The sequence below is a fragment of the Copidosoma floridanum genome, unplaced genomic scaffold, assembly GCF_036245765.1.
Source record: "Copidosoma floridanum isolate Cflo_tuat_1 unplaced genomic scaffold, Cflo_Japanese_pri ptg000020l, whole genome shotgun sequence".
Classification (NCBI taxonomy): domain Eukaryota; kingdom Metazoa; phylum Arthropoda; class Insecta; order Hymenoptera; family Encyrtidae; genus Copidosoma; species Copidosoma floridanum.
The window spans coordinates 7,683,358-7,709,801 of NW_028321897.1; the positions used below are offsets into that span (position 1 = coordinate 7,683,358).

The window sequence follows — 26,444 nt, forward strand, 5'->3', positions numbered from 1 at the left end:
TCTTGCCTCATCGAGTGTCCTAAGGTGCCTGTACACATACATTATTATACTTATAGGCGCTCTCCTGTAAAACCTTCGCATATAAGTACTTACATCACGTAACGAACGTGGCGAGCATCTCTCATTGGTGCGACAATGAAGAAATAGAAGAAAAAAAGGAGAAGGCTACTTGCCCTTGACACGATTTCTAACACGTCATTAGCGTTATGCGCACGTATATTATAGTACACGTACTGTCTGGATTACGAAAATGTAAAGAAGAAATATATGAGCAAGTGCAGCTAACCGCGCCTCTTGGTATCGGTGCAGATCCGCTTTAATAGCTTCCCATGTTTTTTACCACGATTAAATATTTTGCGATAAAGGATAAGGAGAGAGCGGGATGTTGATGTTTTACACGTGTGGACACAGTCTGTTTTGTTACACGTGTTAGTGCAGATTTTCGTTGTAATACGGGTAAGGATCGTTTTTTCAAGTATACAACTGTTTACGGCTGACTGAACATGTGAATAAAAAAGAAATGAATTATTATTGTATATGAATTTATTAACTATATTCGAACATAAATAGTAACAACTTCATTCGACGTCAACAAAGAAACTCACAAAAAAATTGGTCCTAGCTTGAAGTATGTATGAAAGAAAAAAAAAATTAATGTACACAGTAAAATTTACTACAGATTAAATATATCTCTATGTATTGATACTCATAAAAACGCTTTTAAAATTGTTTTTAGGCGAGTTTCTATAATTGCCGTCGAAATTGGCTACTTTTTGCCTTGAACGCACAAATACATAAAAATTTAATGAGTGTATTTATATACATAATATAGCAAGTCAATAAACCTTTAATTACACATGGTATTTATATGTTTTACAATGATTTTGAACTTTTGACAAACGGTAATATTAGTCATTGTATGAATTTAAAAGAAAATCTTTACAGTTTGATCTATTTTAAGGACAACACATAAGTTTTCTTATTTTTTTAATCATTAATCAATTTTGTCTATAAGTGAATAATGAAAATGTATGACTTCAACATTAAAATTTAGAATGCTTCTTTTATAAAGTACCATTTTTAAAAGCATCGAAAAATTTCTAAATATGTCTCTCGTATGTATGTACAAGCTCGATTAACATCGAATTCCATTTATATATTTAGATAATATGATACCGCATTGACTTAGCACACGTAAAATTTACAAACAGAAGACGACACAAGGAGTGATACTTTTTTTACCAAGCCGACTTAGGAATGATTATTCATTTAGTTCAACCGCGATCAATCGCCAATAAAATCAAATTAGCATAGAATATGCATAAAACAAAACAATTCGCTTTGAAGGAATTTGTTAGGAAAAAACGCGCGCTACTCTGTTTATTAAATAAGCACTCAAAGTGACAGAAGAGACAACTAGAAAGATTTTAACATCACTGAAAAATGTAAAGAATGATTTGGAATAGTGTTTTAAAAGTGCTTATTTAAAAATCAAGAATTTTTTTTCATCCTGACAAATTCCAGCATTAATTTCTTTCTATCTGCGAGTACTTTTTTTTTACACGAGCTTCGTTACCCATCCTCTTAACGATGGATATATATTTCATTACAAAAGCATTTTGATATAACTTTGTTTAATTTACAGTCTTTATACACATGTTTTGCAGATAAAACTGTTCCAGCTTTTTCACGGGTTCTTTTCATTTTGTCTTTATAAATTATACCAGTATTCCTTTTTGGACAAAGTAAGGAATACTGACCGCAGTAGGAACGTCGTTGGCAAAACGTTCATTCCAGATTCGCTCTCGATGATGGGTACTGAATACGGGCTTGAGCACAGTGCCGATTTCCATAACGCGGCGTTGAAATCGTGCGCGGTCACGTGCATATTCTTCCCAAGGACCACGGCGAGCTGCTCTGTGCGCGTATCTCCAATGTACGATTGTATGAACAATGGGCTTCAAGTTGAAACGTACCTATAAAAAGTTGAATATGTTTTGTTATATATGCTGTATAACGAGAATTTTGTTTCATGTATATTTACCTTAGATGGTTTCCACTCTTTTACGTTGAAATCAGAATCTTTACTCTTATTCTTAAGTATACATTCAGTCTCAGCCTCAACTTCATCCTCAGCTTCAGTCTCTACTTGTGCTTCAGCCTCAGGATTAATACTAGTCTTACACTCGTTACCGTCATTGAAAACGATACAAAAGCTATCGTCGGAATCGACCGAGCTCACAGAGGACAATCTAATTCTATTAGTACAACTGAATTGCACAAACTCCTCTTCGCTGCTCTCGTCGCTCTCATCGTTATCGTCTTCATAGTCATAGATGTCATCGTCATATACATCATCATCATCTTCGTATTCTTCTTCTTCTTCATCGTCGCTGATAAAGCTAAGTTTGCTGGAAACTTCGGGTAAATTGGAGTGTACTAAGCCCTTGGGCTCTTGTTTTATCTTCATAGGCATGATGTCTTCAAAGCTAATGGTGAGCAAATGCTTGTGAATGCTGTTGACACCACCAGCAAAATCACAGACATCCTCACTTGCTTCGTCGTCATCAGCTTCGGTGTAATTTTCCATTTGTTCCCAATTTTCAATATCAAATTTGATATCATCTGTTCTGTCATACCTGAAAATAATAGTCATCCGTCTTAATTTAAACTTTTGGTAAAATTTTCGTGAATTTTTTTACGATTACAAAAAATCTTTGATGATTCGTTATACCTGCTGCGCTCTTTCCTGTGTCTCTTTTGACTGACCCCGGACCGTCTGAGTTGTGATCGACCCCTACCCCTGCCTCGACCACTGGAGATAGCGTGAACTTTTTTTGGCTTAGGATAGCCGCCGGCACGCTTTGAGAAAAGTGCAGTGGGTTCGGGTTCCGGAGAGCAAGAGCGCATTTGCAGCAAGTCGGTGACGCTATTTACAACCTTATTATAGGCGTTCGTGAGCATAGTACCGACGACGCTTGAATTGGGAGACGAGTTTATCGTCGTTTGCTGTTGCATTGTCTCATGCGTTCCGACTGGTAAGTCAGATTCTATTACTTCCAAGGTTACTGACTCGTCGTTATTGAGATATAGAGTACTGCCGAAATTTGCTGATTTATCTACATCTGAACAAAAAGAAAAACATTTGTCTCTAGATAATGTATAACTTTATAAATAGAATCGCTATTATTTACTTCAATAGAACACAAAATAAAAATAAAGCTGTACAATTCATAAATTTTCAGAGAACACTAATTGCAAGCTCTTTCAAAATATCCTACATTTTGTCCCTTTTCCTATTCAAACACAAAAAAGTTTACTAATGGTCAGCGCAAATTGACACAAGGTAAAGAATCTGACAGAAGGCTAAGTAATATAAATATCGTCCTTCAAAACAGACGGGAAATTTGAGGTGCCAAAAAAAGCTTTACAGTACTGAACGTATAGCTTTCATTTTATATAATAGTTTCTGCAAATACCTTTTTCGTCTCTAATGATGATGCTTTCGATGGACTCCAAATGCACATCACTCATCTCGTCGGTATCAACAGTCTCCGGTTTGTTTTTCTCTTCGTGCTCTTGCTGTAAAGCGTTGCAATCAACATACATGTTCTTGTACTCTTTCCAACGCTTATCAACGTCACTAGGATCACTAACACTACAACAGTTCACCAGCTTAACTTTACAACTACCGTTCAAACTGTCATTATTGTATAAAACACTAGCTAGAGTCTCGTCTCTCGAGTCTGTATTATCAGTACTACTGCCACTGTTACACCATGCGGTCGTTGTAAATAACGTACCGGCATCGACGTTCATCGACTCCTGAACGCCAGTGGTGTGCAAAGTTTTGTAGAGGTCAGGCGAAACTACGGTCACCGACAGCGGACTGCTGTTCATGCTGGTCCAGTTTCTGATGAACGAGCCAGTACCACGACTCAAATGCTCGCCCAGCAAATTCGTTGCGCTTCTGAACATGCTCTGCCACAGGCCTTTCTTTTCCGGCTGCTCGATCATGCTGTCGGCGCTTAACGACTGTTTAGTCGGGTAGTCGCTCCTGTTGATAAAAAACGAAGTTAGTTTTTTTTTTTGTACTTATCGTGAAGTTACAAGAAAATTAATTTGAATGAAACAAGTTTTTCCGTTGACGCAAAAAATGTAAAAGAAGGATATAGTGAAAGTAAACAATATTTTAAATCTAACTCAATGTCAGGCTCCTTTGTTTAACAATAAACGTACCCGAGACTGGAGTTTTTGATATTCTCATGCAGATCGGCTCGCATCTGGCGGGCGCGTTGCTGCATCGAGGGTATCTTAGTTGCGTCGTAGTGCATGTTTTGGATATCGAGTTGTTGTTGATGCTGGTGATAAATATAGTTGACGTTGAACGAGTAGGGGCTCGTTGAGGATTCCGAGTTTAGACAAGCGTCCGGATACCTCGGCGGGTAGTCCATTTCGCTCTGGACTTGAAGCTTCTCAGCACTAGTAGCCGATCATTGGTGCACCTTGAACGCGCCAAGATCCGCCTCTACGAAACTTTACGCCGCTGCTGTGAGGCACTACAAAAGAATTTCGATTATTACTTTTTTTTGTATGCTTCTATTGTTTTTGTACCAATATATTTTTTTTGCACACTATTATTTGTATCCATAGAGATCAATTGATCAATTATTCAAACGAATCAAGAAAATTACATACAAAATTTTGATATGCGTGACTTGCCTGAGAGTAATTAACTTTCGCTTAAACGCTAATATACATATGGAGAAAGAGAAAGAGGAAGAAAGACCAAAGTGAACAATTTGATGAATAGTCACTTGTTTAGCTATATTAATTACTTTCTGATGCAATAGCGCAGAAAAGTGCAGCATTTTCAGTTTTACAAGCAGCTTTATCGTTTTCGTTTCCTCCTCCTCTTAATGACTTTTGGAAGTAGATAGTTCAAGTGCACTGTAAACGAGTTTTCATTCAATGTCGTCATCACTTTTTTTTAAATCTTGTTTACATTCTTCAGTTTCTCGGACTGTGTTATTAATATATGGTCAAGTCAGAATGCGGAATGTTGTTTGAAGACAAGTGGTCAGATGGAAGTGATCAAAGAAGCAGAGAGAAAAAGTAGAAGAATAAAGGATGGTATTTTGTTTGGTTTTGACTCGAAGTTGGGTGTAAGCGAATGATACAGATAGTACGAATACCAATGTTGATAAGCCCGAGGACAGAGCTAAAATATTCGTTCACGCGTGCACTATCTGATAATCTACACTTATCATTTACTACTATGACACAAAATTCAGTTTACTTCCTCAAATGCATAATCAACTGTTGACTTAATGATGATTAATTTTTTTCATTAATTGCCGAAATATGTGAAAGCTAAACTAACTTATCATTTGTACTTTTATAAACAAAAATATAAAACAAAGATCATTGTACTTGGCACTTGACGCTACATACCTTAGCATGTCAAAATATATATTCATCACACGGAAAATCGGAAGGCAAACAAAGCAGAATCTACATTATGTAGCAAGAGAGCGAGAGATGGGGGAAAAAAATCGCGTCAGTGGGGTATTCGTCGATGAGAAATTTCGATCGACCTGCCTGTATATTATATAGGCAGCGAAAATTTCCACGCGCCAGTAATGCTAAGTAGCTCGCGATTTCTGTTCACAATACAAGGTTTTATCGATACAATTGAACGATTAGAGATAACGATAAATCGAAAGTACAGTGAAATTATTAAAAGATAACAGCTTTAATAGCGCGACAATGGAAGCTTTGATAACTTCCATACGTGACGGAATAATTTCTTCAAAAACCGTATGGATATAGATTACAGAAAAGTTTACTGGAATAAATGACAGTTGTACATAAAAATAGTGCCTCCACAATGTAATTCGTTCACTTTTATATAAATACATAATTCATAATCGATAACAGCGAGTTCACATAGCTCGACTGAAAAATATTTTTTAATCTTGAAAGAAGTATTTCTTTTATCACCCAACTGTACTTTGGTATACTTTTGCGCCCAACTTAAGAATAAAAAAATGTAGATAGAAGTGATGCATCATTGCGAGTAAATCACCAGAACAACGACGAACACGTAAGGTGAGGCTAGCTAGGACCACGATCGCGAAAGAGGAAGTTCCACGTGAGTCACTCACATGGACTCGAGTATTTTATACACATCATTGTGTATATACATGTATATGGCTTATTCATGACGCTATAGACTATAACAGTCCCCACCATCACCCACGTCAACAAACTATTGATGATAAAGAATTATATAATTATTGTTTTGTCGTCGTCGATTTTATAAGAAATTTGTGTAAAAGAGTGTCCTCGTGATGATGAATTAACCAATTTTCATCAATGGTAAATATAGCCATGGAAACACAACGAATACTAAGCAAGTGAAGCGATGCATTACACGAATGCTGGCCAGGGGAATACCTATATACAGTTTGGCAAGATTGCAATGGACGCCGTTTCTTATTGTTTATGTAATATGAGCGATATAATTATCGGGAGGGGAGCCGATAGTGGAGAGCAGGAGCTGATAGTGTGGAGACTGATGTATGTTTGCGAAGCTTTAAGGCCTGAGAGTTACAATATTTTGCATTGGATTTATTTGGGGATTTTTTTTTTTTTTTTAGTGGGGCTGATTAAATACGCAACTATTATAAATATCAAAGAGAGTTGATATTCAAACTAGTTTAAAAAAAAAAGATGTCATGAAACAAATCTAACGTTTAGTCACACCTATTAATCCTATTATTGATGATGAAAAAATTAATAAACGTAGTTGATTATAATATTGTACAAATCAATGTACAAACAATTTTTTTTCAAATGATTTCTTTATGACAAGTACATTTTATTCGCAAATACTCCGCAAGCCCGCAAAAATTCAACAATCTTTTAGGAATAACAAAATATACGAGCTCAAAACAACACAAAGCGCTAAAATCGGCCACCCACAAACCCACAGACTATAAAATCATCAACTCTATAAATAATTTCGTTTCTCGAAAGAAATAATAATTGTGGTCTCGGTACTTAGCTCGAGATATTTTCTCTGCGGCATTCAACAAAATCAATGAATCGAATGTCTGATCCCCTTTGCTCTTCTCTTGTGCTACTTATGTGCTAGAGCACGAGGTCCCGTTCCATATCATAAATCAGCTCGATTTCGCGCGTAAAACGACGACTGCAGAAGTGCAGACAGCAGAAACGAGCGCCATTGCCGAGAGTGGACGAGAGGAGAGAAAAAGAAAAAAGAAATTCAGCAAGATATTGTCCGAGGAGCAGAAAGCGCTAGAGCATTCGATGAGCTTGAAAACAAGATATAATATACGCATGCTTATAGATTGTAGGATGAGATGTCCACATTCCTGATTTTAGCACATGATTCACTTTCAAGCACGAAACAAGCAAAGATACCCGAAACGTGGAGACAATTTTTTACACGCACGCACGTAAAATGTGTCATATGGAGAACTAATGCACAATAAAAAATGTGTATACAAATATTGTGTGTGTAATATGTTGAAACTCGAGTCGAGCGTCCAAAAAAAAAGAGAAGGGGAGAACTCATACTTTTTTTTTGTTCGGTCAACAGCAAGAAATCATACACTTACCACAAGGACGGGCTCTGCGGGCGTGTTGGTGTTGATCGATGTTTTGGTATCTGTCGCAACAATCACTAGTGTATTTTACAATTGCAGCTGATGATGGCTCGACAAAACGCAAGGCAACAGAAGAAAATTTCTTCTTTAAAACAAACTTCGTTTTTTTAATCGACTTCAAATTCGCTGCTGTGGTGCTCGAAATAATAAAGTTGTTGGGTTCACAAAAACGAGGAGTGGTAGTAGCAATAACAGCAGCAACACAATTTTCCGTAATTTTGCTTCCAGTAGACGATTTAAAGTACGATTCCATGATGTACGATTTAACACTGGGTTTTACAATGTTGGCGTGGAGACCAAGGTTTATCAACTTTACCGATTACGAGAGTTTTAAGAGCAAAAGTAAACGTGACTGTAAGTAGTAAACTGTTCTCTTTTCAAGCGGCCATTTTCAAAGGTAATGACGGAGAAGTGAGTCGCGATTCGGTGCAACACGGCGCCCGTCGGCCCGTTCTCTTTTCCGTCTCCCCACCACGTCGCGTATCCCCTCTTGGTCCCCCATTACGTTACCCCTTATTTTTGCTATAGTGCTGCAAATGCTGCAATGCAATGCAATGCATATAAGTATGTGTGTGACGAAGAAGAAAGCAACGTTGACAAGTCGCACAGTGTGTGAAATAATCGTTTTTTGTGTGTACTTCAAAATACTTATAAAATAAAAATAAAAATAAAAAAGTCGCAATGCGCGTTAGCGCGATAAACTGTCCTATTGTTTACTTTCAACTATTTTTTTTTTTATATGGTGTGGCTTTTTATTTTTGAAACGTTTTTGTCATGTCCACAAATTGATTAAATTAGATGCGTAAGACTTTTTAATTATAAAAAACATAGAAAAAAACTGTAGTAAAATGGTGGTAATTATTATTAAGAGTTTATGGATCAAATAATTGCTGCAGATACATTAATTACAATACAAAAAAAATGTTAATGATTGCTATTAATTGAAATGTTTTAAATAAATAGAAATTGTGTTAGTGAATTTTCAGCGAAATAAGCATGGATAAAATGATACACTTGTGATTTTTTATTCGTAAATATTTAATACTCTTTCTTAATAAAATTTATTTAGGTAATTGAATTTGTCATCTCGATTGGCGCGGAGAAAGAAAAGACAACTCAGAGGAGGGGAGGGGTGCATGATGCAACGTGGCAACGCTGTTCGAATCAAGTGATATATATAACACGAATTCAAAAGCCTTGAAGAGTTGAATTTTCCTGTAAAGGAAAATTAATAATAATGGTACCTACTTGTTACTTTATTAAAAAATAAAGTTATAATTTGCATTGGACAGTTACAATCAACTTTCCAACTAAATTAGAGATCTTCAACAGAGTGTATACACATATGTGCATAACGCAAGTGAATATAATTAGTTGTAATTGGATGTCTATTACATCTCGGTAGCATGATGCAAGCTACTGAGTTTTAGATGTAACTTTTGGCTCCCATAAATTTCTCCAAAAAATCAATGAAAATAACAAGTTTAAAATATACCGTACTATATTCATGCTGTACATTACAGTTTGATTTAACACATTGTTTAACAGATTTTCACAGTAATACACTTCATTGAAGTATTTTTTAGATGTAACCCAATTCTTTTAGATGTTTAACAAAGCTAAGTCATTGCGAAACAGCACTTTTTTGCTCACAACGTATTTACTACTTTCAATAATTTTATCGTACTTTAATTCCAACGGAATTTCCTTAGTATGTTGTAGCACAAAAGATTTACTTAAATCTTTAGAGAACTTTTATACTCCGTATTTATGTAATTTATCAAAATCGTACGTCATAACATAATAGATGAAACTAATTTCTTCAACATTCATGAAAAGATTCGGGTGATCCTTAAATTTTCAATTTGTAGAAATCAAACTTTAGTTATTTTTTTATACAATTAAAACAAAAAACAAGATTTGGATTAACAAATAAATAAATTTACAAAAGTTTTTAATAACTCTTACAAAAATAAGTTAAGTAAGAATCAAATTGCGACAATTTATCCGTGTCTATCGAAGTACAAAATCGATTTTATAAATACTGAACACCCAAACCTAGTTGCACTTGCTGAAATACATCAGTTCTCAAGAGTTTTAAGGGAACACAAAAGTTTAGTTCGATTCTTGCTATGTTTCCTATCTTCATCGCGACGCCACAGCCAGCTGTGCAACGAACATTCTCTGTTAATATCTTCAAGTTTTCTTCATAGGTTCCACCTGCAAAAAAAGTTTATTTATTTGATGTTGTATTTGACATCGTTATCTTCACTACAAAATTACTAAAAAATATTCGCTTCAAAATGCAAAAATCTGTACATTAATGATTACATGAAAAAATAGCTTACCTAATTTTATGGTGGCATTATTGACGTTGCCTCCATTTACAAAACCGTGCAACCTAAAGAGATTGCCGAAAGTATTTTTTCCTGGTCTAAATGGCAGTGGACTATAAAAATGAAGAGCTGCAGCCCAATATGTGTTTCCTCCAAGAGAAAATCCTTCCTCTCTGGGTCCACAGCCTCTTATTTCAAAACCTCTAACATTCATAGGTCCTCCAAGGAAAAAGTTGTCAGCAATAGTAATATGCATGTCATTGTTAATTCCTCTAAGAAAACCAGTTTGAGCAGCCAATTGAAATGTCTGAAAAATGAATAACGATTCGTTAGTCATTCTTACACTATTAGAATGACTGTGAGAAGTGTTGAAAAAAATTTGATCCTTACAAGACTATCAACGGGTGAATAATTAGTTTGAAAAGCTAGTTCGTTTTTGACAAAGCCAATATTCCCACCAAGTCCAGCTATCTCCGTGGTGCATTGGACAAGTGTTCCATAAGATGGGAATATTTTTTCATCTCTTTTATCGACTGTACAGATGTGCCTGAGAGATGACTTTAACGTTGGCCCACATTGTTCTCGTACTTTAAAAGTTGCTTGTTTAGTTGCTGATAAATCTCTTACAATACCCTCATACTGAAGATTGTGTTTAAAAGTACCAGATTCGTTTGAGTCGAATGCAAAATCTAATAAAAAGCCTTTGTCGTTTTCTCTGTACCCTGACCATGGGAATTCTGTCGAAGTATTGTACACGCTTGCTGTTAATCTGCAAAATAAAAAACAACGTTTGACAATCAACTAATGACATTCATCCTCAAAAAGCTAACTGAAATACTCGTTTTTACTTACACTTTACTTAGACGGCCAGTGTAAAATGGCTTCATGGCAGAGATATTTATGTTTGATGAATTTTTATGGCCATATGAATAGTCTACTTGGAGTCTTTCTCCTCTACCAAACAAATTTGGTGATTTTGCCCCAACGAGAAGCGATGCTTCATTATTTCCAACCATCGTGTTTATACTTCCCATTATACGTTTTAATTCGTGGACTTTGAACGTGACCTGTAAAAATGTAAACATCGTTAGAAAGTTATTTTTTAAATTTAGATTAATTAGTTGGTATTAATAATTATAAAATTAAACCAACTTCTACTCCTTCTGGTGTAGAATCAAGGCCTTGACTAGTGTCTATATAAACTCCAATAGTTTTAAAACATCCTAATGACTCCAATTTTCCTCGTACTGCATGTGCATTAACAATAATGTCTTGAAAATCTTTAGCCTTGAATAGTTCCTTGACTTGCGCCTGCACAACATCATCTTTAGTCCTATTGAGTCCATCTATGTGAACCTTATCAACTCTAGCCTAAAAAAGAATATCAACTTTATAACTTATATTTATTATCGCAACAAAAACCATGTGGCATATTTACTTTTATATTTTTCAGATCGACTGGTTTCACTTTGTTTGTTTGTTGATTTTCTGTGAATGCCTGCTTACCAAATGAAGTCTACACATAAAAAAATCGAAACAATGTATTGTAGTTTTTGTTAATAATTTTAGTACATTAAAGTTCTTCTAAACTATCAACTCTTACATCATTGTCCTTAGGAATTTCTGATTCGTTACTCATTGTGTGATTTGGCTGTGTCACTTCGAAATTTTTTATCGTATCAGGCTCCTAAGTATTAAAAAATTTCAAATTATTTTTTTGAATTACAAACAAAAAACTTAATTTTATATTGTTTAAGGGAACCCCCTGTATAAAATACAAATAATTTTTTTGTTTACTTTTAAATAATGCCAGAAATCACATTTTTAAACACCTTGCTGCCTTGAATTTAAAAAATTGTTTGTTGATACATCACAGATACTATGGGCAATGGGTAGTATTATGTAATTGCAGTTACAGTTATAAAAGCTAATACATTTTGGCAAAACATTTACCAAAACTAAAAAATAATTAATTCGTTATTTGTTATGAATTTTTCTGAACACAAAATATTCAAGATATTATAAAAAAAATAAATCTTCAACATTAAAATGAAGGATTAAGGTGAATACTGTCAATGCTCTTTGACCTCTGGAAACTTAAACTTCGCCAAAAATGAAAAATACTAAAAATCGTTAATGTAATAATAACTTGACTCAACTAAACAAATTTTACTTGTCATTAGGTCAACAAACAAAAAAATTGTATATCACGAGCACGACTTTTGACAACAGAAGTTAACTAACAGCTCATCCGAACTACTCTCTCTTGCCAAGAAACCGCATAACTAATGCAACATACAATTTTTAATTAAACAATAAAAAAACAGCGCCACTAAAAAAAGTCGAACAAGGGAGAAGGCAAAGAGATTAGAAGTCATTTTGGTCACAAATCCATGTATAAATCACGAAACCAATATCAATATGAAGCACAACAATATATTCAATCTCGAAAAACTCTGTTCGAGCAATGCACACTAAGTACCTATAATTAATTTTTTTATAAATCATTACATTAGGTTCACGTGCTAAATGCATAAGTAGGCCGACAGATCGAAAAGGGAGAGGAAAAGAGATAGATTCCAAGAATATAAATAATATCCATATCGCCTTGGGAGGTTATACAACATCACCAAATCAGCAATAAGTTATACCTTCGCATGAACCGCGCCCATATTTCGTTTTATTTACTATGGACAACACTGAAAATTTGAAATCTTTGCAACAAAAACTGCAAGTCGGCGAGAAAACGTCCCTTTCTAGCACAAAATTATCAGGGTCGTGAAAAAACAATAATCGTCTCCCCCCCGAAACGACAAACGACACAGCAGCAGCACGAAGCGCGCGCATGACACCCCTTGCCTAGTCTACTTATTTTATTGTTGACACTGTAATAATCTAACAATTATTTAAATTAACACCATTTCAGTGACTTGATGTGTACCAGAATTGATGACCGAAGAATTTACTTCAGATGATTTCGCCCTTAAAAAACCATGTTATCTGCTAGCAACGTCCGAAATATGCACTGTATAAACTAATATTCACCTATACTACAATACACAGTTAAATGTATACTATGTACTACAGATAACCGATTTGTTTATTGTTTGCGCGTGCGACAAAAATGACAAACCTTTTGCCAACAATTATTGAACTTTGTACTTATACAGCACCATAAATTGGATATTGTTTGACAAAATTTTCATTATCGCAATCAGTTGAAACATATTATGTTATAAAAAAACCATTATGTTAAGTTGTAACTTATATCCTTTCGCTTTCGCATTTCATTTTTTCAAGGTAGTCTTAAGTCAAGTTATATCTCAGATGTGCTTGTAGATAATTGTTTTATTCATGTATCATTTCCATTGAAATTACAATTCTTGGTTACGCACATTTTGCAACACATCAAAAAATTGTGCAACGAGTTGGGTCACTATAATGTGTAATCACTAATCACTAAGGGTGCGTTCAGACGCAACGCCAATACTTTCTCCAATCTAAGTATTTCAATGAATGCACGGCTGCGAGAGAGATGAAGGATCATTCGCCTTCTCATTCCAATAGATTGCACTGAACGCACCGTAAGTTAACTGTTTATCGGAACATGGTCGATTTTATAAGCCATATAAGATAAGTAGAGTATTAATACTTTTTAAGGTCGATTTTTTGGTAAAAAATAAACCCGCAAACAGCACAAAAATATTAAAATTTTTATTTTGTATCTATAAAATTAGTTGCGGCTGGTTTATCATTGATTAAATGGCTCTACTATAAGTAGTAATAATTATTTGCATCAGCGCCATCTAGCGGTCGTGATTTTTTTGGCCAAAAATTGCTTCTGAAATTCTAAAGGAGAGCTTTAGGGTGTATTCCGCTTCCGCAAATGCTGTCAGCAGTTAAGTTACGTAGGTCGTGGTAACGCCGCATGGTCGGGCGGCGCTAGCGTCAACCTGTACTAACTGTCGGTGGGTTCCGCATGTCAACAAACTTTGATATTTTTTACTGTTTTCGCTCCCATGCCATCTGATATCAGATATTTCGGAGTTTGTTGACATGCGGAACCCACCGACAGTTAGTACAGGTTGACGCTAGCGCCGCCCGACCATGCGGCGTTACCACGACCTACGTAACTTAACTGCTGGCAGCATTTGCGGAATACACCCTTAGGCAGTTTAGCCCTAGAGCCATTTAATCAGTTATAAACCAGCCGCAACTTGTTGTATAGATACAAAATAAATAGTTAACGATGTTTGTGCTGTTTGCGGCAAATTGACAATTTATATATTACCCGACAGTGTAAATATATAGGAAGTCGATATTCGTGTGAAAAATACATTGTAAACTTGCCGCAAACAGCAGAATCAGTGTTAACTTCTCATTTTGTATCTATTTGTTAAGTTGCGGCTGGTTTGTAAGTAATTAAATGGCTCTAGGGCCAAACTGCCTAAAGCTCTCCTTCAGAATTTCAGAAGCAATTTTTGGCCAAAAGAATCACGACCGCTAGATGGCGCTGATACAAATGATTATTACGGCTTGTGGTAGATCCATTTAATCGATTATAAACCAGCCGCAACTAATTTTCAAACACAAAATAAAAAATTCACATTGTTAATACTGTATGCGGCAAGTTTTTAATGTATCTTCTACACGAATATTGACTTCCTATATATTTATACTTTTAGGTAAAAGATAAATTGCAAACTTGCCGCAAACAGTACAAACATCGTTATATATTTATTTTGTATTTATGAAATTAGTTGCGGCTGGTTTATAATTATTTAAATGGCTCTCCTGTAAGTAGTAATAATCATTCGTATCAGCGCCATCTAGCGGTCGTGATTTTTTTGGCCAAAATTTGCTTCTGAAATTCTGAAGGAGAGCTTTAGGCAGTTTAGCCCTAGAGCCAGTTAATTAATTATAAACCAGCCGCAACTAATTTCGTAGATACAAAATATAAAGTTAACATTGTTTGTGCTGTTTGCGGCAAGTTTTCAATGTATCTTTTACACGAATATCGACTTCCTATATATTTATACTTCCGGGTAATAGATAAATTGTAAATTTGCCGCAAACAGCACAGACATCGTTAGATATTTATTTTGTATCTCTTTGATAAGTTGCGGCTGGTTTGTAAGTAATTAAATGGCTCTGGGGCTAAACTACCTAAAGCTCTCCTTCAGAATTTCAGAAGCAATTTTTGGCATAATACTAGCATAAACTGCTAGTACATTAGGCCTACTACAAAACCACTCACTGACCTTGAAAACAAGTAATAGTGACAATTTGAAAAATATGACACGGTTGAATGCAACTTTCAAGCAACAAACAAACCTTAATCGTTGGTTGCAAAAAATCTAGCAAGTATTCGTTCATCCCTTCGTCAATTAAATCGATTGTTTGTTCCATGCAACACCTTCCAAAAGATGTGACAAAGCAGAACTGTTTGTTTTCAAACACGGGATCAGCTGGCAGTGGTTTGACTCCTTGAGGAGGACACTCTATATATCCCAGCCTGCTCCTCCATTGTCAGTTACTTTCCAGTATTTAAATAAACCTTCTTCTCCAGAATGATTTTTTACTAAATTTTTGTAAAAGGGCTTATTGGCACAAATGAAATAATACGCAGTCCATGGAATTTTGTCGGAAAGTGGCAAACTTTGACCAACTGTCAGTTCTGCTTTTTTATACCACACTCGATTTCTAATGAGATAACGCCAATGCCGGCAAACCATGTGACAATGAAGCAAACTTTTGGCATCCATTGCATAAAATATACTTAATAGCAGTTCGTCTGAAATTATTACAGAGTGTATGATGGAACCATTGATAGTGTCATGATCATCAATGGGACTGAGAACTTGATCCGTAAAACAAACTTTTAATTTTTTCTTTGGCTGTCAAATAAAGTTAAAAAAGTATCCTTAACATTATATTTCGAAATTCACGTTAGTTATCAAAGTATTTTTAAATTTCTAACTTGTGTTGTTTTATTTGTTATAAAATGTATGTTACAAGAGTGATCTACAACTGATTTTATCATTTTAGTTAAGAGAGCACGGGTAAGATAAACGTCTACTAAGTAAGTGCCATAAGTCGATTTCATTAAACCACATAAGTGGAATATCTGTACTTTTGAAGGTGAACTTACAGGTAAAAGATAAGTAGTAAACTTGCCGCAAACAGCACAAAAAATGTCCACTTCTTATTTCCTATCCACAAAATTAGTTGCGGCTGGTTTATAATTGATTTAATGGATCTACCACAAGCAGTAATAATTATTTAAATCAGCGCCATCTAGCGGTCGTGATTTTTTTGGCCAAAAATTGCTTCTGAAATTCTGAAGGAGAGCTTTAGGCAGTTTGGCCCTAGAGCCATTTAATTACTTACAAACCAGCCGCAACTTATCAAAGAGATACAAAATGAATATTTAACAATGTCTGTGCTGTTTGCGGCAAGTTTCTAATTTATCTTTTATCCGAAAGTATAAATATTGAAAAAGTCAATATTTGGGTAGAAAATAAATTGAAAACCTGCCGCAAACAGCACAGACATCGTTAACTATTTATTTTGTATTTTAATTAATAAGTTGCGGCTGGTTTGTAAGTAATTAAATGGCTCTAGGGCCAAACTGCCTAAAGCTCTCCTTCAGAATTTCAGAAGCAATTTTTGGCCAAAAAAATCACGACCGCTAGATGGCGCTGATCCAAATAATTATTACTGCTTGTGGTAGATCCATTAAATCAATTATAAACCAGCCGCAACTAATTTTAAAGATAGGAGATAAGAAGTGGACATTTTCTGTGCTGTTTGCGGCAAGTAGACAATTTATCTTTTACCCAAAAATTTTCTAAAAGTTAACATATTCTCTACTTACATGGTTTAATAAAATCGACCGTATGGCACTACTTAGAACCTTAGAAGTGATTACTAAGTATAATTACTACATATAACCTCACGCATATTTTACACCGCGCCGCGAAAACGATGTAACAGGCTGTACGGCTGTACTTATAAGTAAATGAAATACTTAGAAACCGTCCGCTTTGCAACTTGTGTGCGCGCTTTCGTGCATCTCATTTACGTGTTTTTGTGTACTCATGGCACTGCCAGCTGATCCCGTGTTTGAAAACAAACAGTTCTGCTTTGACACATTTTTTGGAAGGTGTTGCATGGAACAAACAATCGATTTAATTGACGAAGGGATGAACGAATACTTGCTAGATTTTTTGCAACCAACGATACATTTTTCAAATTGTCACTATTACTTGTTTTCAAGGTCAGCGAGTGGTTTTGTAGTCGGCCTAATGTACCAGCAGTTTATGATTGCACCATTAAACTCTTGAGAGAGCAAAAATCAGACAGAACAGCAATGGAAGTATTGAATTATACTAAAATTATTGAAAAAGACCAAATGAATCAGTGGTTTAAATTCTGTCACGAATTTAAAGATTATGGAAAAGGGTTGAGAAAAATTAAATTCTGTCATAGTGGACAAGATAGATCTTACTAAAGTGGATTTCGTGGCAGCAAAATGGCTGGGGCAAGTGTAAGATTAGAACTAAATATCTAATTTACATGGATCAATATAATAATGCATAATTCAAAAATTCTGCTGCACGTAAATAGACAATATTAACTCTATATACTACATAATTAATGTGATAAAATTTTATGGTAAAAAATATTACAGTAACAGTATGGTACAAAAGTACAAATTATATTTTAAGAATCGATAGAAGATAAGAAAAGTTATTATACTCACATTGAACAAGTATCAATTTTTAAGGTTTTCATTGTAAAATACAATGTAGTGTAGACAAATTAAAAAAAAATAAACAACCATTTTTTTTACTAAGGTTTATTTATTTTATACAGAATATAACACTTTTAAACATTCGACGTTCGTTTATATCGCAGTACTTACATGCATAATCACAGTCTAACAAAATTATTGTATACTGTTAATTTTCATACTCTTAATGTATTTGTGTAATTTTAATAATTAAAAATATTTATGTTCTACTTGTGTATGAACAAATTTGAAATCTACATCAAACATATCGAAAATCCTGAGCTACGATAACTTATTTTAAATAATAATAATCCCAAGTTTTTTTATTTAAGCAATCAACTTTTTTGTTGTACAAACTAAATGTTAAACTTGTTGTTAAACTTTGATTAAAAAATGCTGATTTCGGTAAATAATGTAATTTCTTGTATTGTACAAAAACTAATTCATTATCTATTAACCCTGTTACACTTTTCCATAGTCTAAATTTCTAACAGTATAGAATTTTATTGTAAATAATTCTAGAGTGACTTTTTATCATAATATCGTTACATCTACTTTAACCATGTGATATACTTATATTTTTCTCTTCTGTTATCAATCATTACATATCACATTCAAACTTTAATATTTATTAGATTCAGATGGATGACACGAACTTTTACATTTAATATTTTAACAAAATAATTTTATTTTAACGGAATTTCTACAAAATTATATTGAAATATGTGCACGTGTCGAAATTACTAATATTAAAAACTTGCCGCAAACAGCACAGAAAATGTCCACTTCTTATTTCCTATCCACAAAATTAGTTGCGGCTGGTTTATAATTGATTTAATGGATCTACCACAAGCAGTAATAATTATTTGGATCAGCGCCATCTAGCGGTCGTGATTTTTTTGGCCAAAAATTTCTTCTGAAATTCTGAAGGAGAGCTTTAGGTAGTTTAGCCTCAGAGCCATTTAATTACTTACAAACCAGCCGCAACTTATCAAAGAGATACAAAATGAATATTTAACAATGTTAGTGCTGTTTGCGGCAAGTTTTTAATTTATCTTTTATCCGAAAGTATAAATATTAAAAAAGTCAATATTTGGGTAGAAGATAAATTGCAAACTTGCCGCAAACAGCACAAACATCGTTAACTATTTGTTTTGTATTTATTTGATAAGTTGCGGCTGGTTTGTAAGTAATTAAATGGCTCTAGGGCCAAACTGCCTAAAGCTCTCCTTCAGAATTTCAGAAGCAATTTTTGGCCAAAAAAATCACGACCGCTAGATGGCGCTGATCCAAATAATTATTACTACTTATAGTAGATCCATTTAATTTATTATAAACCAGCCGCAACTAATTTTTTTAATACAAAATAAAAAATCCACATTGTTAATATTTTATGCGGCAAGTTTTCAATGTATCTTCTACACGAATATTGACTTCCTATATATTTATACTTTTGGGTAAAAGATTAATTGTAAACTTGCCGCTAGCAGTGCAAGCAACGTTAACTTTTTAATTCATATCTATTGTATTAGTTGCGGCTGGTTTATCATTGATTAAATGGCTCTACTATAAGTAGTAATAATTATTTGCATCAGCGCCATCTAGCGGTCGTGATTTTTTTGGCCAAAAATTGCTTCTGAAATTCTGAAGGAGAGCTTTAGGCAGTTTAGCCCTAGAGCCATTCAATCAGTTATAAACCAGCCGCAACTAATGTTATACATATGAAATAAATAGTTGACGTTGCTGTGTTGTTTGCGGCAACTTTTTATCTATCTTTAACCCAAAAATTAAGTACTAGTAGCATGCTAGTACACGTATAGGCGATTGTAGATCGATCTTCATGTCAAATGTCAAACATAAATGTACATTTAACCTCGCACATCACATTGATATTTTACTCAAACTACTTTGAAAAGTACCTTGTTTTGTAATAAAAAAAAAGTTAAAATAATGATTAAAGTCGTTAAAAAAAATAAAGTACTGAGCAGAGAGGAATTAGAAGCTTTAGAGAAAAATGTATATAAGTTAAAATGCAGCTATAAAGTTTACGGGAACATTGATAAATTCTTTGTTTATTATTTGCAGGATTTAATTAGCAGAATTTTACAGCTTGAGGCTTACAATTTCCAACTAAAACAGATTATGGAAAAAAATGCAAACGTAAAAGATGTACAAAAGTCTCACTCTTCAAAAAGGAAGTTTGATTTTTCAAAGTTAGTATCATAATTCATATTGTACACTTTTGTTATTGATAAGTTTAAAATGAAAACGTATGTTGCAGATGTCACAAGAGGCACATTCTTTTAAAGCTTTATTACTTGGGATGGGAATATCAAGGGTTTGCTACTCAAGAAAATACAACAAGCACCATTGAACATCATTTATTCAATGCATTGATACAAAGTTGTTTGATACAGAGCAGAGAAACGTCTAACTACCATCGCTGTGGTAGAACAGACAAAGGTGTGAGCGCATATTCTCAAGTGATATCCTTGGATATTAGAAGTTCACAGACCCCAAATGAACAGAATGATTTGGATAATTTTAAGAAAGAAATAAAATACTGTAAAATTTTGAACAGGCTTCTGCCAAAAAATATTCGTTGTCTGTCATGGTCTTCCGCAGCACCTGATGTATCAGCCAGATTTGATTGCAAATGGAGATGTTACAAATATTTTTTTCCCAGAGGAAACATGAATATAAGTGCTATGAATGCTGCTTTAAAATATATGATTGGTAGCCATGATTTTAGAAATTTATGTAAAATGGATGTGGCAAATGGTGTTACTAGTTATATTAGAAATATACTCGAAGCTGAAATAACTTGTGCAACGAAAGAAGAAAGTAATGATATCATGGGTTATGACATGTGCACATTAACAATTAAAAGTAATGCTTTCTTATGGCATCAAATTCGTTGCATAGTAGGGATTTTGTTCCTTGTTGGTCGTGAACAAGAAACACCTGAAATTGTACAAGACCTTTTGGATATTGAAAAGTGTCCGTGCAAACCACAGTACAGTCTAGCTCATTATACTCCTTTGAATTTATTTTATTGTGAATATGACAATACTCATTGGTATACTGACATAACTGAACTTGAAAAAGTTATAAAAGATTTACAAGAAGAATGGACTAATGCATCTGTCAAGTGAGAAATCTCTAAATAACAAAACTTAATGAAATTTGTAATTCTCATTTTATTACTATATTTTTTTAGGTGTGCCATGACAAGATGTATGCTAAATGATTTAGGAACATTATTCGCAAAAGAAATTAGCGATGTCAATTTTCAACCTGATAGCTTATTACAAGGGTCTGAGGCTAAAGTTTATAAGCCATTAATGCAGCGGGACACCTGTGGTAAAATTTTGGTTGTCTAAAACAGTACAATACAGTGTAAAAATTATCACAAATGATTTTTATTTTTATTATTTTTTTTTTAGAAAGCCTTGAGAATCGAATCGAGCATTACACGAAAAAACGCAGACTCGAAAAAACAAGTCAATAGAAATACACAAATAAATGTATTCAATCCATCAGTATAGATTACAAAAAGTTGATTCCACGCAAACAATCAAACGTAAATCATCTACTTACTGAAGTTCAAAAAATCTAGTAAAATTCCCAAATGCATGGAACTTTATATTTTAGATATAATACTTTTATATAATGTAGATTACTTTATAATATAGAATACTTTTTTTATTAAACACTTGTTGTGTACATGCAGAAGTACATCATAAATAATTTTTATTCATTGTAAATTATATAACTTAAAATAAAATTTATGAAACACGATACATTTTACATTTATTTCGTGACACTGCCGCAACGTATGGATCTATGATAACTACTCATAGTACATCATACGAAATCGTTTAAAAAAATTTTATTTATTTATTTCTTGCTTCATTGACAACTTCATAGAATCTTTTTATTAAGTACTAAAATTTACATAAAGTTAGGACAAAACCATTTATTTAGTACGTATGATCACTTTATTGTAACGAACTTATAAAAAGTATTATGTAACCAGAGATCGGCCAAACACTATTAAAATACAAAACAAAATTTTCTACTCCAAAATGCTGCATTTGGAAGTACTTGAATAAATTACATATAATGCGCTTTTCTAAATAAGTATTTTAACGTGTTACCTACTAATATGTATAATAAATCAAACGATTTAATTAATTGTAAATAAAAATACTTTATTTAGGTAATTTTATTATCACGTGACAACCTAAACGTTATAAGTATGCGGTATTTTTCCGATACCTACCTTTATTGTATTGGTCAAGTAGCTCTTCTTCCCAACTGAGAGATAAACTACTGATTGTGAGAGAAAATTACTTTTATGCTTAGATGGGAAAACAAACAATTTTTTTACACTAGAAAATATTCGTACACATACATTAGATATTGGCCAGGTGCAAGTGATGGGATAGATGAGTCGACGCCAGCGTACGTAGTGGCAAAAAAAAGGAAACCTTGGGTTCCAAATTACTGTCATTTTTGCTTAATGAAGAAAAGAATAACAGTATCTCATCAAATTTACAGATGTTATCATCACGTATGCATGAATGGTATCAGTATTATAAAATTGCAGTTACAAAAATGTAAAAAAATGAACTATGTGGTGCCAAGAACGGTTGTAAAATGTTTGAATGTAACAACATACTCATTAATGAAGCCTCGTTAGTTTTCGATCCAGAGCACACTCTCAGAAACAGACGGCAAAAAGAAAGATAATTACGCGAAATCAGACATGATCATTGTGATTTATATTATTAAAACGCTTATGAAATATGGGTGTAAGAAAGTGCTATGTTGTTCAGTGTATCAGTAGCGCAAAGGCGGATGGAGTAAAATTACATAAATTTCGATGATTATCCAATTGTGAATAAAGTTACACATTTCAAGTACAGTATTTAAATTAATACAGTTAAAAAACATTTAAAAGTGGATAAAATTGGTATTTTCTGAAAAAGCCAGAATAAATACCAAAATATTCGTAAATTCAAGATATGTCTACTACAAAAAGATTATACATTAATAAATCGGTTTAGGATTATTTGCGCAGTGTATATCGTGATCGCGTAAAACAATCGAGTGCTATACAGATAGTCCAACGAGCTCTTCAGTTCGCGGTATGACCGCACGTGAAAAACAATTGATGTTACTTTGTAATATTTTTTTTAAAATTTTTTTTTTCAGATAGACAAACGATTTTTCGCAAAAAAATACCGTAGCACAAGTAAATATCGATTAGAACAGGAGTGGCACACATGTCATTACCTAAGCGTCCGAAGTATACGTAGATACACCGAAGAAATTAATTAAGAATCTGTTCGACCTTTGAAAACCAAAGCGATCCAAGAGAGTAATTGGGTGACTTTTTTTCAATAGAATATGTCAGACGAGGAGCCAGTTCCACAAGCCAAAGGAAATAATATAATGGAAGTAGAGGCGGGTGCAAGCAATATTGCAATCAAAGAAGAGCCAAAGGGTATGAAGGTGACAGCTTTGCGAAAAATGTCACCGGTTGCTAGTCGGGGCGAAGAAGCAGGAGGTGCCAAAAACCCTTGCCTCCCGGCGATGTCTTTCATTCTCACTTGTCAATTAACTTTTTGTTTTTTTTACTTTTGTTAAGGTCCAAGTGACGAGGACGAGGATAACCATGCCTCATTGATGATGGACTGGATTTCCCTGACCGATCCCTGCGTAGTTGATCAAGTGATAAATAATCAAAAGGAAGCGCAAGCAATCGTTAAGGATGTCCGAGTGGACAAGGAAATCGTGCAAAAATTGGCAAACGTCAGTCCATGTGGATGATGTACTTTTTGGGTGTTTTTTACACGTATATGTATATAAATTGGTTGGTTGGTGATGTTTATTAGAAAAAAGACCTGGTGGAACAGGACAGGGTTCTGTTGAACGACTCGTTGGCGCGCTTGATGGCTCATGTCAAGAAACTCAACGGCATCACCCGAACACTGAAACAAAGCTTTGGTCTTGTGGATCCGTAGACGTGAACTTTAATAAAAAATCCCTTGACAACAAATAATAATTGCAAAGTCTTGTGTTATAGTGCTGCGTGGCTTCTATACGCTTCTATGTGTTTTAACGTAATAATAAAACATCCAAAAGTACCAAAAGAAAAAAAAAAGAATCCAAAAACAAGATTACTTATACTTGTATGAAAACAGTGGTACGTCATAAAATCGGGAAGCTATATGTATACTTTCCGCGATATAGGAGGGAAAAAAAAAGAAAGAAAAAAATGTATTTGTTAATCGTTGTGCGAGTGGTTGCTATCAAAAAACAAATAAAATCGACAGTGGCAACAGAACCAATACGTACAATATATTATACGTAAGATTTCTCAAACACTTGGGTCATTGTGCGTTACACACATATATGTATATACATATAGGAAGATAATACATGCGAGACTTTGATAATCTGATGCAGCATAGAAGTGCATGTATACGTGTTTGCTCTCAGAGAACAACGGGAGAGGAAAGCACTTGAGCTGCTTTTGATAAAAGCGAGTGCGCGCTAGAGAAAGAGGGCACTTGATGAATATTGAATTGTAAATCAAAGTTCACCACATACATTGAGCTGAGAAAAAATTTTCAAAGTGATTCATATCTTCATTTTTTTCCTTTCTTTAAATCTTTGGGACTTATATATGTACAATTTAAATATTAAATTACTGAATGTGGTACATGCATGTGGGTATGCATTTTTTTACGTATAGTAAAACAAAAAATAAGAAAATTTTGCTCTTGTCTTGACGTGTAATATTTCGTAATATTTGCCATGTATTAAAAAGGTTCAGCAATTTATCTTCATAATGAATGGAACATGGCCCACAGCGATTTTGACATTTTATTTAAATATTTTAAAGATCATAAATAATAAACCTACAGTAGGTACACATTTATACAATTGTATACAAGCTAAAAATGTACTACAAAATAAAATATTTACACTTTCACGCGAGTAAAAGAAAAATTCATTAGAAAGTTTACTTATTACTATCACGGCAATTGTAAATACCTGCGTAAATCTTTTAGATATTAAATATTTAATTCCCATTTTTATGTTAAATTTTTTTTTTTTTTTTTCAAGTACTTATATATCACGATGATATGCCTTCTATTCTATGTGAATCGCTTTGTTTTACCATCACGATTATTTTTGTGAGATTTTTCAACTCCGTGCATTGATTTGTTAACGCAACAAATTTGAACTATGGATCTGATAAACAAAATGTTTGCCAGCGCGTGCGAAAAAAAAAAGTGAAATAAATTATCATATTAAATGACGCAAAAATCTAATTTTTTTTAAAACTTGCACAACACGTCGATGGACTCTAGTTTTTAGTACCTGGTGGCATATTTTAATTTTTTTGTATCATGCGCACGCAGGCAGGCATCAATCTTACAGGTGGTCTCGATAGCTTTTATATTTATACTTAATTGCACAATTTTTTTACATTATGCGCACGCACGCGGGCATACCTACATCTCGCACGTTGTCGCGAAAACTTTAGGATTTAATCATAGATTAATATGATGGACACACGAGCTCGATAACAGCGTTTGAAATTTTTTACCTGCCCGTGGACTCTTGGACAACCGACGTCGATCATATTTCGCGTTTCATTGGTTTTAATTATTTATCGATGAAAAATATATCTATAATAAGTGCGAAAAGTTTCAAAGGGCGATAATTTGAAGCGCTTGTTTTTTCTTGGGTATGAATAATTTACAAACTTTTTTCAAATATATTATTATTTTGCTATAAGCGTAATTTACTGTTTGTGCTAAGAAAAAATTTTTTAATAACTACTTACAACGCATACAGTACTTGACAACATTTTTTCGAGTAAAAATGATGCACTATAATTTAAAAGAAAAAATAAATTACAATAATAAACAGGCAAAGTACTCGAAATAGTATTTAAGCTTTAATTTCGACTACTTTACAATAAATTTTCTAGTTTTTCGGAAATATACAGATTTTTTTTCTAGTAGTGGAAATTATATCTGGTTCCCTATTGTCAGTCCTATAAGAACAAAATCTGTATTATTTAATTGCTATGTGATTTATTCCTCCTAGAATTTCTGGAATAACTTAAAAATGGGATGAACAAGAGTTCTCTAACAACCAGGTCATGCACGTAGAAAATAGTTGTCCTCAAGACAATAATAATTCGCATAAACGTTTTAAATGTAGTAAACAATGAAATTAACAAAAAATATTATTATGAAGTATATTGTTACGTAAAAGCAAAAGAAGTGGAAAACAACAAAAGGATAATTTTCAATAGCGCCAGTTTGTCACATGACTATATTTATCTCTCCTTGCGAAATTGATGTCGAGGGAGCCAAGTTTTACATCGAAGCCTCTGTTTTCTCGCTCTCCTTGAACTTTGATACAGGAACAAAGTAGCTCACGAGATATCGTCGCTTGGAGCTTGTGTCAACGCATCGATTGTAAAACGAACGTATACTTACACGATAATTCAATTGTTGACTGTTTGCTTTGGAATTCCGCAATGCTTACGAGTCGATGCGTGACAAGTGCGACACAATTTAATAATAA

General features: G+C 33.8%; 4 protein-coding genes across 8 annotated transcripts; 1 reads left to right on the forward strand and 3 right to left on the reverse strand.

Annotated features, from left to right (window-relative positions):
• Positions 1-531: 531 nt before the first annotated feature.
• On the reverse strand, positions 532-8,131 carry PPP1R15 (Protein phosphatase 1 regulatory subunit 15). The gene is made up of 6 exons (XM_014350066.2): positions 7,647-8,131; positions 4,240-4,559; positions 3,480-4,057; positions 2,735-3,125; positions 2,045-2,639; positions 532-1,976 (listed from the first exon to the last, which is right to left on the reverse strand). The coding sequence occupies exons 2-6, from the start codon at positions 4,452-4,454 to the stop codon at positions 1,719-1,721; spliced, it is 2,037 nt and encodes a 678-aa protein (XP_014205552.2). The 5' UTR covers positions 4,455-4,559; positions 7,647-8,131; the 3' UTR covers positions 532-1,718.
• A 927-nt stretch (positions 8,132-9,058) lies between these two features.
• On the reverse strand, positions 9,059-13,077 carry LOC106638344 (sorting and assembly machinery component 50 homolog). Of its 4 annotated transcripts, none has more exons than XM_014351470.3 (8): positions 12,972-13,077; positions 11,634-11,717; positions 11,469-11,546; positions 11,183-11,401; positions 10,883-11,097; positions 10,421-10,799; positions 10,043-10,337; positions 9,059-9,914 (listed from the first exon to the last, which is right to left on the reverse strand). In XM_014351470.3, the coding sequence occupies exons 2-8, from the start codon at positions 11,667-11,669 to the stop codon at positions 9,730-9,732; spliced, it is 1,407 nt and encodes a 468-aa protein (XP_014206956.2). In that variant the 5' UTR covers positions 11,670-11,717; positions 12,972-13,077; the 3' UTR covers positions 9,059-9,729. The 4 variants fall into 4 exon arrangements, with proteins under 4 accessions (XP_014206956.2, XP_089449915.1, XP_014206948.2 ...); XM_089593789.1 differs by having other exon boundaries at positions 12,949-13,057; XM_014351462.3 differs by lacking the exon at positions 12,972-13,077 and adding an exon at positions 12,682-12,925.
• Positions 13,078-15,192: 2,115 nt separating this feature from the next.
• Positions 15,193-15,822, reverse strand: LOC149374361 (F-box only protein 17-like). Its single transcript, XM_089593654.1, is given in 3 exon segments — positions 15,193-15,291; positions 15,365-15,535; positions 15,538-15,822. Coding segments are annotated over 3 exon segments (528 nt in total). The 5' UTR covers positions 15,796-15,822.
• Positions 15,823-17,499: 1,677 nt separating this feature from the next.
• Positions 17,500-21,550, forward strand: LOC106635791 (tRNA pseudouridine(38/39) synthase). Of its 2 annotated transcripts, none has more exons than XM_089593844.1 (5): positions 17,500-17,579; positions 19,911-20,038; positions 20,107-20,976; positions 21,046-21,188; positions 21,272-21,550. In XM_089593844.1, exons 1-5 carry the CDS (start codon positions 17,565-17,567, stop codon positions 21,334-21,336), a joined length of 1,221 nt encoding a protein of 406 aa, XP_089449970.1. In that variant the 5' UTR covers positions 17,500-17,564; the 3' UTR covers positions 21,337-21,550. The 2 variants fall into 2 exon arrangements, with proteins under 2 accessions (XP_089449970.1, XP_023246847.2); XM_023391079.2 differs by lacking the exon at positions 17,500-17,579 and adding an exon at positions 19,657-19,841.
• The last annotated feature ends 4,894 nt before the right edge of the window (positions 21,551-26,444 follow it).